Source organism: Stenella coeruleoalba (assembly GCF_951394435.1).
Source record: "Stenella coeruleoalba genome assembly, chromosome: 13".
Classification (NCBI taxonomy): Eukaryota; Metazoa; Chordata; class Mammalia; order Artiodactyla; family Delphinidae; genus Stenella; species Stenella coeruleoalba.
In genome coordinates, this window is record NC_137159.1 from 66,440,726 (window position 1) to 66,460,498 (window position 19,773).

Consider the following 19,773-nt stretch of genomic DNA (forward strand, 5'->3'; position numbering starts at 1 on the left):
GGCACTAAGATGTAAGTCATGGAGGTTTAAGACTGTGTGGCTGACCACCCGCAGGGAGGGCTACTATCTCAGATGGAAGGGCTCCTCCGGCGGGGTTCTTGTGTGAACCAGCATCTTTGCTCTCCTTCAATGCCACACCTGGCTCAATGCTCTGATCACTCTTGTCCTCTGTGTAGCCTTGGGACCTCCAACCAGACAGGCTCACCTTGACCCAGATGCAGTTTTCTTTTCCCTACTCTGAATTCTGGCCAAGAGCAAACCTCAGATACACTGACCTCAGGACCATCGATTCTTGGGCCTTCTGCTGGCACTCCCAGCCTGCAGGGCTCCAGTGAGGGAGGGTGCTGGGGGGGCAGGGATAGAATGGTTCCTCTGCTCCGCATCCCCTCTCCACCCTGTGTCCCCTCTCCACCCTGCATCTCCTCTCCACGGTGGGGAGAACACATGTCAGTCCAGTGATTCAGTGCTGAGGGGCCCCGAGCCAGAGTCCCCTGGCACCCTGAACAGGGTGCTCATTGCTGCCTGGGCTCACGCCTTAATCACTCAAGAATCAAAGCTGGGTATCACTGAACCACTCTTCATTCCTGACTGAGTACTAGGCAAACGGTCAAAATTGGATGCATTCCTGGCTTGAGGGTTGAGAGTAGGAAGAAACACCTTCTTTGTATATTTTTTCTATATGTTTGGATTATAGTTTCTTTGGGGGGTAAAGCATTAAATGTTGGTGCTCTTTAACCAGTAATTCCATCGTCCTGAGGACATAGTCTGGGATAGGAACTAAGGTGTATATAGATGTTCATGACATTGCCACTAAAGATACAGAAAATAGCATAAATGTTCAACAATAGGGAAATTGTTGAACAATTATGCTACAGCTTTATGATGGACAATGATATCCATTAAAAGTGATGTTTTCAGGGGACTTCCCTGGCGGTCCAGTGGTTAAGACTTTGCCTTCCAATGCAGGGAGTGCAGGTTCGATCCCTGGTCGGGGAGCTAAAATCCCACATGCCTCGTGGCCAAAAAACCAAAACATAAAGCAGAAGCAATATTGTGACAAATTCAATAAAAGTTTAAAAATGGTCCACATCAAAAAAAAAATCTTAAAAAAAAATAAATAAAAGGGATGTTTTCCAAGAACTTTAATCACTGGGCAAATACAAGAATCATGTTAAGAGAAAAAAGTGGGATTCAGAACTGTATACACAAATTAATTATAATTGTGAAACTATATGTAATACAGATGTGTGTGTGTATATAATATACAATAGAATAATATGTAAAAGACAAAACCCTCAATGTTAACAGTAGCTGTGGATTATTTAATTATGGGTTTATTTCCTTGTTTAATCCTTTCTATATTTTCAGGTTTTCTTGTCAAATTTTAAAAATATATTTTAGGAGAGGGAAATCTGTTTGTATAAAGGGCACTCCTTAAACCCCATCCAACCAGTACCCGCCACGCAGGCTGATGCTGGGCTCCTGGCTCACCTCGTTGGTGTGTGGCAGCTGTGAGTCCACTGTCCCTCTTGCTCCAGCCCAGTCTTCTCCATCTGCTTCTCCAAATCCTGGGCCAGCTGTGTGTATGGCTCTGTGGGTCACCAACTAACCCTGCAAGTCACCTGCGTCACTGAAAGGAAGCAAGACAAATACAAGTTGCAGTTTCTCCCTGAGGGGCCCAGTTCATTTTTGTGGGTTCCAGTTTGTCCTTTTCTCCCCTACTTCACATCTGTCTTTCCTTCCCAACTGCTGGCCCAGGGGACTTCAGGCCCAACACTGGATGCAGAAACAATGACTTTATGTAGACTGCTTAACCAGATCCGCAACTGTGTGATGCCTAATTCTCCCCCAAATGTCTTTACTTGGTATCACTCATCGTGGCTCTGCCTCTCTGATCAAACTCCAGTGGATAAAGTGAGGGGTGCAGGGACACAAAGATAAACCCCAGAGCTGGGCTTTGATCCCAAGACTCTCCAAAGCCCACCTTCTTCCATGACAGTATACAAATGCAGATTCCAGGGCCCACCCCAGACCTACTGAGTCAGACTCTCTCATGTGTGAGGTTGGGAATCTGAATTTTAAATACTCTGTCCAAGTGTTTCCTCTGCACTCTCAAGTTTGAGAAGTCCGAGGGAGTAGAGTTGGTCTTCCTTTCCCCACCCTATGTGTTCAAATCTGTACTATATCTCTGACATCGATGCCCTTTGGAGGAGGTGATTTTCTCTTGCTTTTTTCCCATCACCTGTGCTCCTCCCCCTGGAATGGGCTGACATCTGAAGGCTGGACTCCCAGGCCAGCTGCCTGCCTTCAAGCTATCGTCCCCCTTGGTCTCTGGCCAAGTGGCTGCCAGTTGGCTGCCAGGGGCAAAGGGCAGCTGACTCTCAGGCTGGGGCAAAAGGTCAAGGGTGCACCCTGCTTGAGTAGACAGTTACCAGCCCATCAGGGAAGATCACACAGGGCACCCACATTGGGGCAGCAGTGGCCTCTGCTGGACACACAGCCAGGAAAGGCCACCTCTAGGCTGACCCAGGCTTTGCACTATGATGGCCTCAGCCCACTGGGAGCAGCTGGATGGACATGAGATGGATCTGAAAGCCTGAAGCCACACCAGGTCACATGCCTGAAGAGATCCCTTTGCAGGAGAGTCCGAAAGGCCTGCTGTGCCTTTGTTCCAAGGAACTGAGTGTTTTACAGACTTTCACAATCCAGTTCAATGCACATTTGTCAGGTGTTTGCGATGTGCTGAGCACAGGGGTGGGAACTGAGGCAGAGACAAGGGGAAGGGTAGGTCTCGTTCTGCACGTTACTCACACTCCTGCTGGGGGTCGAGACCCACACGTGTGGAATCACGGACTGGAAGGCAGAGCTGGAAGGGGCCTCCAAGAGCTCGCCAACCCTCCCTCCCCCATTATAAAGAGGAAACTGAGGTCCAAAGAGGTCAAGGGTACAAGGACTAGAGCCAGAGTTGATGGCAGAGGCTGCACTGGGTGCCACAAGCAGAGAAAGGAAAGCGACACCAACGAGGGCTGGGAATGGCGGGGCGGGGGCGCCCACCGAGATGGCATCTAAGTTGAGTTCTGAAAGAACGGGAGGAAACAGGTGAAGGACAGTGGGGAGGAGGAATCCAGGAGGCAGGAAAAGAATGAAACAAGACCTGGGACCTTGGTGCCCACTGAAGTACTGGAAGAGAGACCCCCGAGGAAGGGTCAGCTGCATAATTTGGGGACCCCATGCAAAATAAAAGTTCAGGGTCCCTGCTGGGTTAGGAAAGTCATTCTCCCCTCCCACAGCTGAAGGGCTATCACCTCAAGCCACAGAGGCCAGGTGACCTCAAGGGATTGCAATCCTCACACCCAGTTGCACTTGTACCTCCATCAGGGGTCGGCAGGAGGTTCTAGCCAGGCCACCTATGCCAGCCCTGAAGGAGGACGGCTGCTGGCAACCCCACCCTGAGATGTGGCGGGGTGGGAGCAGGGCATGTGCCTGACCATGACCTTCCCCATACCTGTAATCAGGTCCATGGGTCTGTCCCTCCAGTGAGACCTGGTCACCCCCTGGGCAGAGAATGGCAGTGGCTGCAGGAGAGGGGTGGGGAGGGGCAGGCAGGCAGGGCCTGGAGCCCCAGGGGGCAGGGAAGAGGGTCCCCGGGAGGCGGCAAGGGGAGGGACCATGAATGAGACCAGGCTCCACTGTCCCATCAGACTTCACTCAAAAACACAAATTCAACGACAGAATTATTAAGAATTTCAAGACAGCAACTGCAGAGCATTAAACCAAGAGTGGAGGGACCCTTTAGGAGTGCGGGGCCTTGTGTGACTGCACTGGCCACATGTCTATAAAGCTGGCCCTGCCCAGGGGACCTCGCCTGCAGCCCTCGCCTCCATCCTAGGGAGCTCCGTCCGCAGCACAACTAGTCACTAACAGCAGTCAACACCCAGTGAAGAGAGAACAGAAGAAATGAAACCAAGAGCCAGCGCAGAAGCTCAGAGGAGGCAAAGTTGAGGGAATGCAGTACAGACAGAGAGAGAGGAAGGGAGAGAGAGAAAGACTGTATGTGACAGCCACCAGGGAAAAAAAGTGTATTTTAAAATTTTTTATTGAGTATCTTCCACTTGGGCTAAATGATGTCCTATTTTTTTTTTTTTAACAAAAAGCCCTATTTTGATTTTCCATCCCAGCAGACTGTCATTTGACATTCAAAACTACATCAGTACCATAAAAACAAACCTTTGGATGCTTGTTAGTAAACAGTTTGGGGGAGCTGTAAAAATATTTTCAGTTGGTGAACATTTTTTGCAATTTTAGTCTAAATAAGACTATCCACAAGAATATAACATTTGTGATGTTCTCCAAGTTTTAAATGTCAAGTTAAAAAATAGAAGTACTTTTTTGTTTTAAGCTGCCTATATTTACAAAGCACTGTTTTCACTGCGTTGTTTACAAATGCCTTGTTATTTGATTCCTACGTCAGCCCTGTGAGCTAAGGGTCAGTGCCTGCTGTACAGACACTTATCTTAGAAAGTGGACCCCAGGCCTGGCTTTAGGTCCGAGCTCTGAGACCTAACCTCTCTGCCCTCGGTGTCCTCATCTGTGAAATGGGAACAGCTTAATCTCTCATATGCTATCATCAGGTGTCATGCTAAATGAGTGTGTGTTGGAGCCCTGGTGTAATGGCTGGTATAGGGCAGACATTCAAGTGATAGGTTTTCATTAAGTCCCTTAAATTCTCCCCTAAATCCTATGCAGGGGGTATGATTATCTCTGTTTGTTAGTGCAAGGAGAAGAAGGGACCTGGTGAGCAGAACTTCAGGAACTGCCCCTGGGCCGCCTGACTCAAAGCCTGGGTTGTCTCCACTACCCCACACCCTCAGTAACCCCCCGCAGGTGCTAATGTCCCCACTTCAAACGTGGGAACTGAGCTTCAGAGAGTTAAGTGATAGGCTCAGGGGCCCACAGCTCATAAAAGGAGAGGGGTCACCTTTAGACACTAAATCAGAGACAAAGAAATGCATGTGAAGCAGAAATAGAGAACAGACTGGAGATTGCCAAGGAGGAGGGGGGTGGGGGAGGGATGGACTGGGAGTTTGGGATTAGCAAATGCAAACTATTATATACAGAATGGATTAAAAAACAACGTCCTACTGTATAGCACAGGGAACTATATTCAGTATCCTGTGATAAACCATAATGGGAAAGAATATGAAAAAGAATGCATACATATATATATCAATACATAAATGTATATGTGTAACTGACTTTGCTGTACAGTAGAAATTAACATAGAATTATAAATCAACTATACTTCAATAAAATAAATTTTAAAGAAAGAAAATAGCAAGACAAAAAAAAAAAAGAAAGAAATAAAGAAATGCATGTGAAGTGCTTAGCACAGCTCCAAAATGATAAGGAGGAGGGAAAGGAGGAGGGAGGCAACCCCCTCTCTGCCACAGCTGCCTCCCTCCTCCTGGTTTCACCACCTTCAAGACACAGGCTATTGTCGGGGGGATGGAAGGCACTGTGACATTTCCCCTCCCTCAACTCTGGGTCATACTTTGTCATCCAGTCCCACAGCCACAGCCCTGGAATTACTGACCCCTTAGCCCCCAGCATGATGTCCTGCCACCATCCAGGCACTTTCATTTCAGGGTGACATTGACACACAGATCTGCTAAAAATAAGATCACGCTCCTATTTCAACGGGAGCATTGCAGTGGTGTATGAGCCTGCTAAGGAGCGCCCCCTCCTGGCCCCTGGCCAAACAAGGAGGGAAAGCTCTTTGTTTGCAAGCTAACTAGTGCTGAAGGCAGCCAGCATGTTTCTTTTCCTACACCTGGCCTCACTGTAATCCCACCCACTGGCCACTGCTACCGGGAAACGGTGGTGAACAGAGGCAGGAGATCTGTGAGAGGCATTTTTCAATCTATCAAGAGATGAGCACTGGTGTCTCTTTTTTTTTTTTCTTAAATAGACAATACGTTTTAGAGCAGTTTTAGGTTCACTATACGTTTTAGAGCAGTTTTAGCAAAATTGAGTGGAAAGTACAGTGGGTTCCTGTATACCCTATGGCTCCCCACATACACAAAATTCCCCCATATCAACGTACCCCACCAGTGTGATATATTTGTTACAATCAATGAACCTGCACTGACACCTCATGTTCACCCAGAGTCCATAGTTTACATTAGGGTTCACTCTTGGTGTTGTACACTCTGTGTTTTTTTGTTTGTTTGTTTTTTGGGGGGTCTTTTTGGCTGCACCATGCAGCATGCAGGATCCTAGTTCCCCGACCAGGGATCGAACCCGCACTCCCTGCAGTAGAAGCACAGAGTCTTAATCACTGGACCACCAGGGAAGTCCCAGTGTTGTACACTCTGTGGGTTCGGAAAAACTGTATAGACATGTAACCATCATTATGATATCACACAGAGTATTTTCACTGCCCTAAAATCCTCTGTGCGCTGACTATTCATCCCTCCCCTCTAACCCCTGGCAACCACTGATCTTTTCACTGTCTTCATCATTTTGCCTTTTCCAGAATCTCATACAGTATGTAGGCTTTCCAGATTGACTTCTTTCACTCTGTAATAGGTATTTAAACTTCCTTTATGTCTTTTCCCTCTACTTATAAGGATACCAGTCACTTTGGACTTAGGGACCACCCTAATCCTGTATGACCTCATCAGATGTAACTTGATTACATCTGAAGACCCTATTTCCAAATAAGGTCATGTTCGCAGGTTTCAGAGGTTAAGACTTGAACATATCTTTTGGGGGGACAGAATTCAACCTATAGCACAATGTTTTCCCCATTATATCAGCTGCCTCATCTGAAACATGACTAAAATGTCAAATGCTTCATTCAGGCATTATTTGTTCTCAGTTCTGCTTGAAGACTTCACACTATGGCAGAAAGAAATAAGAGTGGTCCTTGAGCTGTGGGTTGGCATCCCAGCTCTGCTGTACATTACAAGTGACGATTCTCATCTACTTGCCTCGGTTTCCACGTATGTAATTATAAGGAAGTCAGACTGGATAGGTAGTAAGGTCCCTTTAGATCTTGATTTGACTATAATGACAAAAATCTTATATAGCACCTGTGTCCAAATTATAGCTATTTTAACCCAATGCAATGAATATTTACTCAGCGCCTCTATGTATCCATCTCTAATTATATTGCATTTTCCACAACTAGATATGTTCCCTAGGGCAGTGACCATGACTAGCGCCTAGTGTGGGCTCCGGAAATGCTTGTTAAATAAACAAGAACACAGAAGACAGAGGTTAGAGTGTCAGATTATGTTGACACCAAGTGTTGCAAGTGTTTATGCCTTGTTTCCCCAAAGGGAGTGTAAGCTTCTAGTGGACAGAGCCTTCCTCTGTTATTTACAATGCCCAGGGCAGGGCTAGAGGCAGTAGAGATGCACCACACAGTTTAACACCCTCCCCCTTATTCATTTTTACATAAACACATAAATGTGATCACATCAGACTCGTTGGCTCTTTTTTGTTATGGTTCCCTTTTGTTTGGTTCCAACTTTCCTCTCTCCCCCACCCTCTTCAACACCTACCACAAACCCAAATCCTGCCAGGGGTAACTGATATTAACAATCTTGTATGTTTCTTTCCATATTTTTCTCCATATATGTAGACTCATATAGAGGCACATATTCATGTACATAAGTACTCATGTCATAAATGGGGAGGTTGTTTGTCATGGTTTTATATGATAGGATCATATTTTAGATGCTTTAAAAGCTAAAATATTTTGCTTTTCTCATTTAATAATAATACCTGGTGGAACTCTATCCAAGTCCATTGGTATAACTCTAATTTGAAATTTTAAGTGAATGCACATTATTTCATGGTACAGGTGTACTGTAATTCATTCAGCAGATGGCAGATGGGCCATATTTGATTTGTTGATCACTTGTTCTCGAGGAAGAGAGTTGCCGAGAATTCTCTGCTCTTACTGACAAATTATGTTATCCTCATTTCCCACCCTCCTCCCTCTGCCCCAGAGGTGTTCACACGGGCCTGCCAGTACTTGGAGTTCTGACTTCTCCCATCAAATCGGAATCCACACGGTTCTCAATATTTCATCTTAATGGGATCCAACACTTTTAAAAATGGAATCCAGACTTCCTGGGCTGTTTCCAAAGGAGATGACTTTTTACTTAATGCCATCAACCCTGCTAATCCTGTCTGAAATCTAATCAACACATCAGACACGGGAAGAAAATGCTGTTTCTTAAGTGAAACAGAACAAATTTTCCACAATGAGATGTCTCCTCTTGATCAGGAGCCCTGAAATGCGGGAGGGGCAATTTCCAGGAGCCCTAAATGGGCTGAGAGGCATGTGAAGGAGGTGGTCCTTGCAGGGAGAGGCAGCAGAGCCTGACCCGGGAGCTGGCCCTCCAAGCTGAAGCACTCTGCCTGGTGGGCGGGGTGAGTCCTTCCCAGCATCTCCAGTCTTCAGCTGCATCAAGAGAGCAAGAACTGGGGCTTCCCTGGTGGTGCAATGTTTAAGAATCTGCCTGCCAATGCAGGGGGCACGGGTTCAAGCCCTGGTCCGGGAAGATCCCACACGCCGCGGAGCAAGTAAGCCCGTGTGCCACAACTGCTGAGCCGCGCTCTGGAGCCTGCAAGCCACAACTACTGAGCTCACGTGCCACAACTACTGAAGCCTGCGTGCCTAGAGCCCATGCTCTGCAACAAGAGAAGCCACCGCAATGAGAAGCCCGCGCAATGCAACGAAGAGCAGCCCCCGCTCGCTGCAACTAGAGAAAGCCCGTGCGCAGCAACGAAGACCCAACGCAGCCAAAAATAAATAAATAAATAAAATAAATAAATAAAAGAGAGCAACAACTAAGTTGATTGTTGAAAACTTTTTTAAAGTCGTAAAACATAGCCATGTACATAAGAGTATATGAAACAAAAATATTATGAAGACTTTCATGAATAAATGACCATCTGTGCGACCACCTCCAGGTCGAGAAACAATATTACCTGCACTTCAGAATATTACCCCCTCCTGTCCTTTCTGGTAACAATTCTTCACTCCTTCCTAAAGGCAGCAGTGTCCCAACTCTTGTGAGAATCACCTCCTTGCTTTTGTTAAAAAAAAAAGTGACGTTTTGTAGTGTGTTATCACTACTCAACTTAATACAAATATATCATCCAATTGGTTGACATTTTGTAGTGTGTTATCACTACTCAACTTAATATAAACATATCATCCAATTGGTTGAAGGCCTCAAGTGCAAAGACTGAGGTTTCCAGAAGAAATTATCCCCAAAACTGCAATATAGAAACCCTGCCTGAGTTTCCAGCCTGCTGCCCTGCTGAATTCAGACTCAAGATTGCAGCATGAGCTCTTACCCACGCTGACAGCCTGCTGGCCTGCCCTATGGACTTTGGACTTGCCAGCCCCACAATCATGTGAGCCAAAAATTCTCTCTCTCTGGCTCTCTCTCTCTCTATATATATGCATATACGTGTGTGTGTGTGTGTGTGTGTGTATCTCCTAACTAAAACATTCACTTCATCTTTCAAGCTTTAATTTTCTCATCTATAAAACAGGAAATAATGGAACCAATCTTGTAAAGTTGTTAAGAAGATCAGATATAACACATATAAAATTTCTAACACAGATATTTAATGGGTATTTAATAAATGGCTATTTATAAAAACAAAAACAAACACCTAATTTGTGTCAAGTAGATCCAGAAAGTGATATCTGCCCATGTTAAAGAAAAGGTTAGTAGAACCAAAGAGTACAAAATAAGTAATAGTCTCTCTCTCAGCCCAAAGAAAACTACTGTTAATGGTGGCTTGTATTTCTTCCAGAAGTTTTCTATGCAAAAGCATACACAAATAGAATCAAGCTATATCTATAGTTCTGAGCCTTAGTTTTAGTTCAAAATGTGTAACAAACACCTACAAAACTGTCTCCACATGGTCTAGATTCTGAGCAATGTCCTGATCAAAGAAATAGCCACGACAACCAAAAGGTAATTAAAAACGAACTCAAGTTCATATTCATATTTTTTGAACCACATGAAGGATCTGTCTTAGAAAACCCTGTTTTTTTTCCTCTCTCCTATTCTCTTGGCTCACACCCCTGAACTATCCTGCATTTCATTCTTCAAAATTCCATGAAAAACTTGTCCCTCAGCGTTGAGTCCCGGTTCCTCTTCCCTTCCTCATGGTCCTTCCCTCCTCTCACATAGGAAAAGCTCACAGAAACTTCCCTGGCAAGACAAGACCCCTCAGCTTCAGAAAGAGGAAGAAACTGAGTCTTCTTTAGAGGTGGGAGGGGAAAGGCTGGAGACAGGACAACAACAACATGACAGTGATGTGCCAGGTGCCAGGCACTGTAGGTTACCTGTATTTAATTCTCACGCAAACCCTACGAGATGGGTGCTGCTCTCATTCACATTTTACAGCTGAGGAAACCAAAGCTCATACAAGCTAAGTAGCTAGGTTAAGGCAGTTGTAATTTAAATAGCTAGCGTGTTGCAGAGGCCAGGGTCAAACCCACGACATTAGAGAGATTCCTACTCACATGCTAATAGGTTTTGTCCAGTTACCCTTCCCCTCTGCTGATTTCTTTTGTGGACCTTCCCAAGGGGATGTCCAATGTCTAATAATGCCTCCTATTAACGCCCCCTGTTTACAGGCTAGAACCTCCCTTTCTTACATCATAATCTTCTTAGGACCATATTGAATTCCTCTCTGGGGATTCTTTGGGCACTGCTGGCTAGAGCTGAATGAGTCCATTTTACCTCCTTCTCACATACTAGGCTGGGGTTGGAATGGCACCATGGCAGTAAAAATCTTTTTTTTTTAACATCTTTATTGGAGTATAATTGCTTTACAATGGTGTGTTAGTTTCTGCTTTATAACAGAGTGAATCAGCTATACATGTACATATATCCCCACATCTCCTCCCTCTTGTGTCTCCCTCCCACCCTCCCTATCCCATCCCTCTAGGGGGTCACAAAGCACCGAGCTGATCTCCCTGTGCTATGTGGCTGCTTCCCACTAGCTATTTTACATTTGGTAGTGTGTATCTGTCAATGCTACTCTCTCACTTCATCCCAGCTTACCCTTCCCCCTCCTCGTGTCCTCAAGTCCATTCTATACATCGGCATGTTTATTCCCGTCCCGCCCCTAGGTTTTTCAGAAACTTTTTTTTTTTTTTTAGATTCCATATATACATGTCAGCATACAGTATTTGTTTTTCTCTTTCTGACTTACTTCACTCTGTATGACAGACTCTAGGTCCATCTACCTCACTGCAAATAACTCAATTTCATTTCTTTTTATGGCTGAGTAATATTCCATTTTATATATGTGCCACATCTTCTTTATCCATTCATCTGTCGATGGACGCTTAGGTTGCTTCCATGTCTTGGCTATTGTAAACAGAGCTACAGTGAATATTGTGCTACATGATTCTTTTTGAATTATGATTTTCTCAGGGTATATGCCCAGTAGTGGGATTGGACAGCAAAAGTCTTAATGATACCTTTCAATTCCTAGTCCCCTCAAGCTTCAACACCTTAGTTATGGTAAGGAAAAGGAACTGTGGGGAGCAAGCAGCCTTTCAATCCCTATTTGTCACAATCTATGTAACTACGAGGCCTATGTGCGTTTTTAAATAGGTCCACAAATTCTTTGAAACTCCTCTCTCCAAGAGAGGGAATCTAAACCTCCCCTTAAGTACAGGTTAGACTTAGTGACTCAATTCTAACAACAACAAAATCTAACAACAACAACAACAAAAGTGACAGAAGTGATACTATGTTGATTTCCAAGGTTAGGGCATAAAGAGGATACAGCATCTGCCTGGCTCTCTTGGAACCCTTGTTCTTGGACCCAGACACCATATCCTGAGGAAGCCCAAAGTACTTGAATAGGCTACATGTTGGTTGTCTGGCCAACAGCCCAGCTAGGCCTTCAGCCTGTGGTCAGCCTCAACAGTCAACTGTGTGAGTGGATGAGCCTTCTCATCACTCCAGCCCCAGCCTTCGCTCCTTCCAGCTAAAGCCCCAGAGCTGGTGGAGCAGAGACAAGCCCTCCTCACAGTGCTTGGCCTGAATATCTGAGCCCTGGTACCCACAAGAGATAATAAATCATTATTGTCTTAAGCTACTAAGTATTGGGCCACATTGTTACACAGCGACAGACAACTAATGCAAAGCCATTTCCAATCTCATGGTGAAATATCTGAAGGTGAATGATGGGAGTACATTGTTCTCACTCCTTATCTTGCCACGTGGAAAGCAAATTAGAGACTTATACTCAGTACTTGAGAGCCCTGGGCAGGGGAACCTGCTTATCCACACCCGCTGAGACCTGGAACATCAGGGATCTGTCCTCAAAGGGTGGAGCCACGCCAGCCTGGACATCAGACCTGAGCGCCACTTTTCAGTCCTGCTTCTTGCTGGCTGCTGGAGTGTCTTTTCTTTCTTCCTCAGCTCACGGGCACTCACATTCAGTGGTACCTCAGAGTAACACTGAGGGCCAATACCCTGTGGTTTACTCGTTTTTGGCTGCATATCATTGGCCCAGGAACTCAGGGAGGGCGTGCATGAACCCTTGTGCCTTGCTCTTTGGGTCCCAGACAGAAAGCACACTGCAATCATTTGGGGAGATGTCAAATGTTCCCCAAGTCCCAGCTGTAAGGTTATGAATTTGATGTACCCATCCCAGTTGCTATCTACCCTGCCATATGCTTATTTCAGAGAAGTGAAGGTGACCCGTCCACCCAGAAATGCTCTCTTGCCAACACTGCTCTGGGTGGGGCCTTGGAAACGCTCAGTTGGGTGGGTAGTGGCATCTCCCTGCTCTGGTGTCTGTTTATCCTCGTCCTCTTTCTGTAGCACGTTCCAACCCCTTCTTAAACATTTCCTCTTCCCCCCAGCATAGGGCTCCCTGTGCATCTTCCCAGTGGAAAGCAGTTCAACCCTGTGCTTCCCAGATATTTGGTCCCCAAGGCAGTGGCTAGTGGGCAAGCAGGTTGTTGGCTCTGAACTAGCCTGACCAGCAAATTCCGATTCCGCAAGGGAGTCTCAGAGATTTCCTCCATTTAGTGACTCACACAATCGTTCTCCACTTGGAACAGCCAGTTCTGAGCCATGCTGTCTCCCAGAAATTGTAATTCCAGTCTCATCCTCATCTTTACAACGTCCCTTTTGCTTTCCAGTGGTGTTCCAGGAAACTTGTTCATGCCGGGTTCTTCTCTCTCTCCCCCTTTCAGGAGGCCAGGATACAAATGCAATTTCGGCTCACATCCAGGGATCTGATTTTAATTTAAGATGCAGCTGGCCTGCTCCTTAATTCCAAAATTCTTAACAGCAATCTCCACCCGCAAGTTGTAACACTCACAAAGCCACCCACATGGTACAGTTTTAGAGCTGTGTAACCATTAATGAAATACAGTGTATTGTTCTACTTCATTTAATTTAATGGCTGCATCATGTACCATGGATGTACCATAATTTGTTTAACTAATCCCCTATTGAAGAACATTAAGGTAATTATTATTGTTATTAAACGAGCAGCTGAACCTTGGAAACACACTCTTAAATGCTTTCCCTCTGAGGAAAATGAAGAAACTGACTGTTTCTTATCAAGCTAACCAAACCATTGGAGATTATTATACCCCAGCCTGAGATTCACTGGCAGCCTTAGAGGTTGTTACCGATAGGAGTGGGCCACTCAGGGTGTTGGAGCCAGAAAAGGTTGACAACCAGCACAGCCTTTGAAGACTAAATATTCAAATCAAGGACAAACCTCTGAAAGATCCACTGATGAAAAGGTAACCAAACTTCCATGTATTTTCTTCTGATTATAATCCTCAGGACCTTCTTTTACCCAGCCACAGAATATGTCTTCTTGAATATGCTTATGGGTGATGTCTCTTCCTCTTAGATGTTCAGAAAGGCCTGCTTGCTGTATAGGAGAGAAGCCAAGAGACTCAGGGTGTCTGCACAGCCACAGCCCCCCTCAGATGACGGGAGGCTCCTCACCAGCAATGTGCCCTGTTTTGTGTCTTGTGAAAGTGCTTCGTAGCCAATGGCAGCCACATTTAGGCAGACAAGAGAGAAGGCCTGTGAGAGCTCTCCATCCATGAGAAACACTGCACTGGACTGTGGCAAAGAGACCCAATCAGAGCCCAGGCTTGATGGGGAGACCACAGGTAGATGGTGTAGAAGCAGGAAGTCTGTCAGCAAGGACTGATGTGCCAGACACTCCTCTAAACGCTTTACATGTTCTGACTCTTTCAATGTCACACTAGCCCTATGAGGTAGGCGCTATGATCGCCATTCTGCAGATGAAGATGAAACTGTGCAGCTCAGATTGGGAATTGAACCCATGAGCCGGGACTCGAACCCAGCCAAAACCCAGATTGGGACTTGAACCCATGGTCTTTACACGGGCCTCTCACTGCTGTGGCCTCTCCCGTTGCGGAGCACAGGCTCCGGATGCGCAGGCTCAGCGGCCATGGCTCACGGGCCCAGCTGCTCCGTGGCATGTGGGATCTTCCCAGACCGGGGCACGAACCCGTGCCCCCTGCATCGGCAGGCGGACTCCCAACCACTGTGCCACCAGGAACCCATGGTCTTTTAATTTAGATCAGACACATAGTCTCAGGACTTAATGAAGCTCGGGTTCTTGATTGCTCGTCACAGAAAGAATTCAGTGAAAGACAAAGTGATAGGTAAGAAGTGGATTTATTTAGAGAGAAACACACTCCACAGACAGACTGTGGGCCATCTCAGAAGGTGAGAGCGGCACCAGGGTATGGGGTTGTCAGTTTTTATAGGGGTGGGTAATTTCATAGGCTAATGAGTGGGAGGAGTATTCTAGCTATTTTGCGAAGGGACGGGACTTCCAGGAATTGGGCCACCGCCTAATTTTTGACCTTTATGGTCAGCCTTGGAACTGTCATGGCACCTGTGGGTGTGTCATTTAGCTTGCTGATGTGTTACAGTGAGTGTATACTCAGGCTCAAGGTCTAGTAGAAGTCAACCGTCTGCCATCTTGGGCCTAATCAGCTTATGTCATGTCCTCAGGCTATGTCATTCTTTTAAAGGTTGTGCCCTGCCCCCTTCCCTCCTGTTTCAAAGAGAATGAAGCTCAGAAATGTTACACAACCAGCTCAACGGAAGCCCCCAGTGACACTGAGATCTGGACCCCGCAGCCTGACTCATGCTCCTACCATGACACTCACTGTTTTTCATTGTAGTTGAAGTAGAAGCGGCCACAGTGAGGGGCCATAAAGAGTAGATAAAACAGAGAGAGAGGTTTTTAAAAAAATATTATTTTATAAATTTATTTATTTATTTTTGGCTGCATTGGGTCTTCGTTGCTGCCCACGGGCTTTCTCTACTTGGGGCAAGCGGGGGCTACTCTTCGTTGCAGTGCACAGGATTCTCATTGTGGTGGCTTCTCTTGTTGTGGAGCACGGGCTCTAGGCGTGCAGGCTTCAGTAGTTGTGGCCTGTGGGCTCTAGAGCGCAGGCTCAGTAGCTGTGGTGCACTGGCTTAGCTGCTCTGTGTCATGTGGGATCTTCGCAGACCAGGGCTCGAACCCGTGTCCCCCGCATTGGCAGGCGGATTCTTAACCACTGCGCCACCAGGAAAGTCCGAGAGAGTTTCTTGACTGTCAGGGGGACTAGAGTCGGGAACTAAGGGGAAAACAAGGTGATCAGGTCACCAGAACAGCCATTGGTCCTGAAGGACAAGGAACCCTTGTTCCTGAGCTCCAAGGGTGGGTGGGGCACGCTTTGCCGTTTCTCAATCTCCTTCTCAGATCACATTAGGCCTCAAGAAACTGGAGGCAGTCTTTGTTCCCTAGGGCTTGAAAGAGCCTATCTAACTTGCTTTATTATGTTAATTGTGCAGATAACCATTATAAGAAGGAAAAAAAGAAAGATTAAGGTAAATAAACCAGGAGCTCGAGTGCCCAGCTGAGCAGCAGATCAAAAGACAAAGGAATTGCCGGTCTTGGGACCTTAAAATCAGACAAAGCTCCCTCTGTAATTACAGGAGTCTGTGCATCAACACTACTGCCAATTTACTCTCCACTGTTTCACAGGTTCAATAGTTTCTCATGTCCTTTATTTATTTCATTGTCACATCCACCCTATGAGGCATGCCAGATAGGTACTACTACAGATGAAGAAGCTGAGGCCCAGGGATGGTGGGAATTGCCCAGGGTCATGCAATTTGATAGCTGCAGAGCCAGAACTGGAACCCATGGTTTCCCAGTGGGCGTGGAACCAGGTCACAGCAGTTCTTGAGAAGTGAGTGCATGCATCCCTTCCCAACTCCACGTTCAGCAGCAACGCTTTGGTAGCTTGATGGAGTACTTACACCATGGAAACAGGAAGCACTAGAAATCTGGGCTCCCTGACTCTCCCTGCCACCTACCAACACACCACTGAGTTATCCCACTAATGTTTCAAGTTATTGCTGTAGAAATTGTTATGGCCCTTAAGATTTCAGTTGATGCAAAATAACTGAGGTAGGAAAGGGCTGTATTCCCAAACCCTTCAATCCCCCCTTTGTGGCAGCAGAAATCATAAGAACTAGCATTTATTTTAGGGCTTGCTGAGTGCTTTGTGCTCTGTGCTTTATGCGTTATCTAATTTATTCCTCATTACAACCCTTTTCTATAGATGAAGACATTTGAGAATTTATGTAAATTGTTCAAGGTCACACAGTTAGAAAGTGGTGAAACTGGGATTCAAATCTAGGTTTGTCTGAACTTCTTAATCATGGTGCCACTGTCTTAGTTCCTATTATTTCATAAGTAGAACAGACTTTTCGTCTCAGTTCTACAGCACCCCTCCTTCTCCCATGCTGTAAACATATAATTGAATTATAACTAAAATCAATCAAGACAACTAATTTCTAACACATAATGAATACTTTAAGGACCATCTCAAACCTCAATAAAACTCCATAACCTATTAGACCATTCTAGCAATTTATAACAATGGCCTATAGAGAATGTCAGAATTGATATTCTGCTCTCATATTATTTCAACCAACAGAGATATTTTACATGATAATTGGCTCTTAGAAACCACAATCCAATTTAATTTATTTATGAATACCTTGTATTTATATTTCATGGATATTGTTTTAATTATTAAATCACTACATCTTGGAAAGAAATGTAATTTTGTTATAGAGCAAGTGTTCTTCATGTTGACATCTGTAATGCCATTTTAAAAGTGTATGAGGATAGGGCTTCCCTGGTGGTGCAGTGGTTGAGAGTCTGCCTGCCGATGCAGGGGACATGGGTTCGTGCCCCGGTCTGGGAAGATCCCACATGCCGTGGAGCGGCTGGGCCCGTGAGCCATGGCCGCTGAGCCTGCGCGTCCGGAGCCTGTGCTCCACAATGGGAGAGGCCACAAGAGTGAGAGGCCCACGTACCGCAAAAACAAAAACAAAACAAAACAAAAAAATGTATGAGGATAAAAAGATTGCCTAGGTTTCAAAAACAAAATTTGGCAGATTTAGCTGGAAAACATTTTGTCGGAAAATAAATACTACACATTCAGAACTATTTAGAGTTCTAAAGTAATTATCTTGATGATTAAGGGGAAAAACCCACCTGCTAATGCACTTTAACCTGTAGTGTCCAGAATTAATATCCTAATTCAGAGAGATGGGCTGACTTGAATTAGACAACCAAGTCAGGAGGGCAGCACCACTGAATCAACAGAGCATGGATTTGCGGTTGGCAGCAGGGACCTGGCTTCAAATCCCAGCTCTGCCATTTTCCATCTGTATGAACTTGGGTGAGGTTCTGAACCCACTCTGAACATTGGTTTCCCTAGGATCAACAATACCTACCAAACAACAGAGTTATGGTGAGGATAGAACTGGTTATATAATTTGCAGGGTACAGTGCAAAACGAAAATTCCTTGCTCAGAAGACATTAAGAATCTCAAGATGACAGCAACAGCAGAGCAGTAAGCCAAGTGCAGGGGCCCTCCTAAGAGTGGGCCCCTGTGAACTACGTGGGTCATGTACCCATGCAGCTGGCCGAGGGTAGGATTATATTAAATGCCGCATGTAAACTGCATCCCACTTGGGAGGTGCCTGAAGAATGTCAGCTATTTGTGTTTTGGCTCAGTTCGTCACTTTATTTTTATACAGCGTGGAAAAGAAATCTAATAGTCCCTCTTTTTTTTTTTTGAAGATAGGTGCCAGTCAAGCTTCACAGAATAGGCTGATAGATATCTAGCCCTGAAAGGGCTCAAAGCATAGCAGTTCAGGGTGCAGGGGGCACAGAACTCAGGAGAGCTGTGCCGAACCCCAGCCCACTCCACCGCCCCGCCCCACCTTTCCGTCAATTTTTGGAAGAGGAATAGAGATCGCAGGATTCTGTTTCCTAGCAGAGGTCTTGAAACCATAAAGCCAACCTCATGGGCTTTGTACTACATTGAATTAAACTCCTAACTCTAATTTCACCAAATAGGGTTACTGGGAGACCAGGAAGTAAAGCTTGATAACTGAGTTCCACTGTCCAGAAGGAGTCAGGAGAGAACAGAAAATCAATTTCCTGATTGTGCAGAAGCTCATGAAGCTATTAAGATACGTTGGGACGAGTCTGTTTCTTTGTAAGGAGGCAGACATTTCTGACAGACTGTTCACATAGAGGGGGCCCGTATGGTTTTCTAAACATTTTTCTTTGGGGGTCCTCTTCATCGTGGGCTGATGGAGCCTCCGCTGATTGCCTTTGCTCTTCCCTACTGCAGGTAAGAGCACCTGACGAGACTAGGGATTGGAAAGGTGAGTGTCCCTGGGGTGGAGGCATTCATCAACCTCACGTGGATAATCTTGGGGGCTCCTTTTCGGGTCATTTTCCTAAAAACATGTGTCCAGCTTCTCCTCAAAGCCTACCACTCTGATTCTCACAGCTCCCCACTTTCTTCCATAGGACAGAAGGAAGCACCCCAATGTCTCCATGGTTTCAGAACACTCTCCATTTTGCATGCTGCTGTGCATTTCTACCTGAATAACAACCTAGAATTGTATTGAGCTTCAGTTTTTATATGCCTCGTCCAGCTGGTCGATGCAGGTCTCTACTTCATTCTGTGTGCCTTGAAAGTGGAGATAAAGACAAGGATTGTTTTATAAAGTACTTTACATTTGGTACTCGGGGAGGGTATCTGTTGCTCACTTACTTTAGGATCTTCCACAGCACTCAGCACAATACCTTACATGTAGCAGGTGCTCAGTCATTATTTGTTGAATGAATATATTCCTATAGCACCATTTGTTTTTATCTATTTAGTTTTATCATGCCACCAAGACCATAACACCCTTGAAGCATTCATTTATAAAAATATTCACATTAGGGCTTCCTTGGTGGCACAGTAGTTAAGAACCTGCCTGCCAACGCAGGGGACATGGGTTCGAGCCCTGGTCCGGGAAGATCCCACATGCCGCGGAGCAACTAAACCTGTGCACCACAACTACTGAGCCTGCGCTCTAGACCCCGCGAGCCACAACTACTGAAGCCCGCGTGCCTAGAGCCCGTGCTCTGCAACAAGAGAAGCCACCTCAATGAGAAGCCTGCGCACAAAAACGAAGAGTAGCCCCTGCTCACCGCAATTAGAGAAAGCCCGCACGCAGCAATGAAGACCCAATGCAGCCAAAAATAAATAAATTGAAAAAATATATATTCACATGAAAAGATGCTCAACATCGCTAATTATTAGAGAAATGCAAATCAAAACTACA

General features: G+C 45.6%; 1 protein-coding gene across 2 annotated transcripts in view; it reads right to left on the reverse strand.

Moving 5' to 3' along the window:
* The window catches only part of LBH (LBH regulator of WNT signaling pathway), an 82,866-nt gene that overhangs the window by 53,294 nt on the left and 9,799 nt on the right, over positions 1 to 19,773 (reverse strand). For both annotated transcript variants that reach the window (XM_079940090.1, XM_079940091.1), the window contains one exon: positions 1,492 to 1,630. In XM_079940090.1, coding sequence (XP_079796216.1) covers positions 1,492 to 1,553 — 62 coding nt within the window. In that variant the 5' untranslated portion in view covers positions 1,554 to 1,630. The remainder of the gene's footprint in view (positions 1 to 1,491; positions 1,631 to 19,773) is intronic.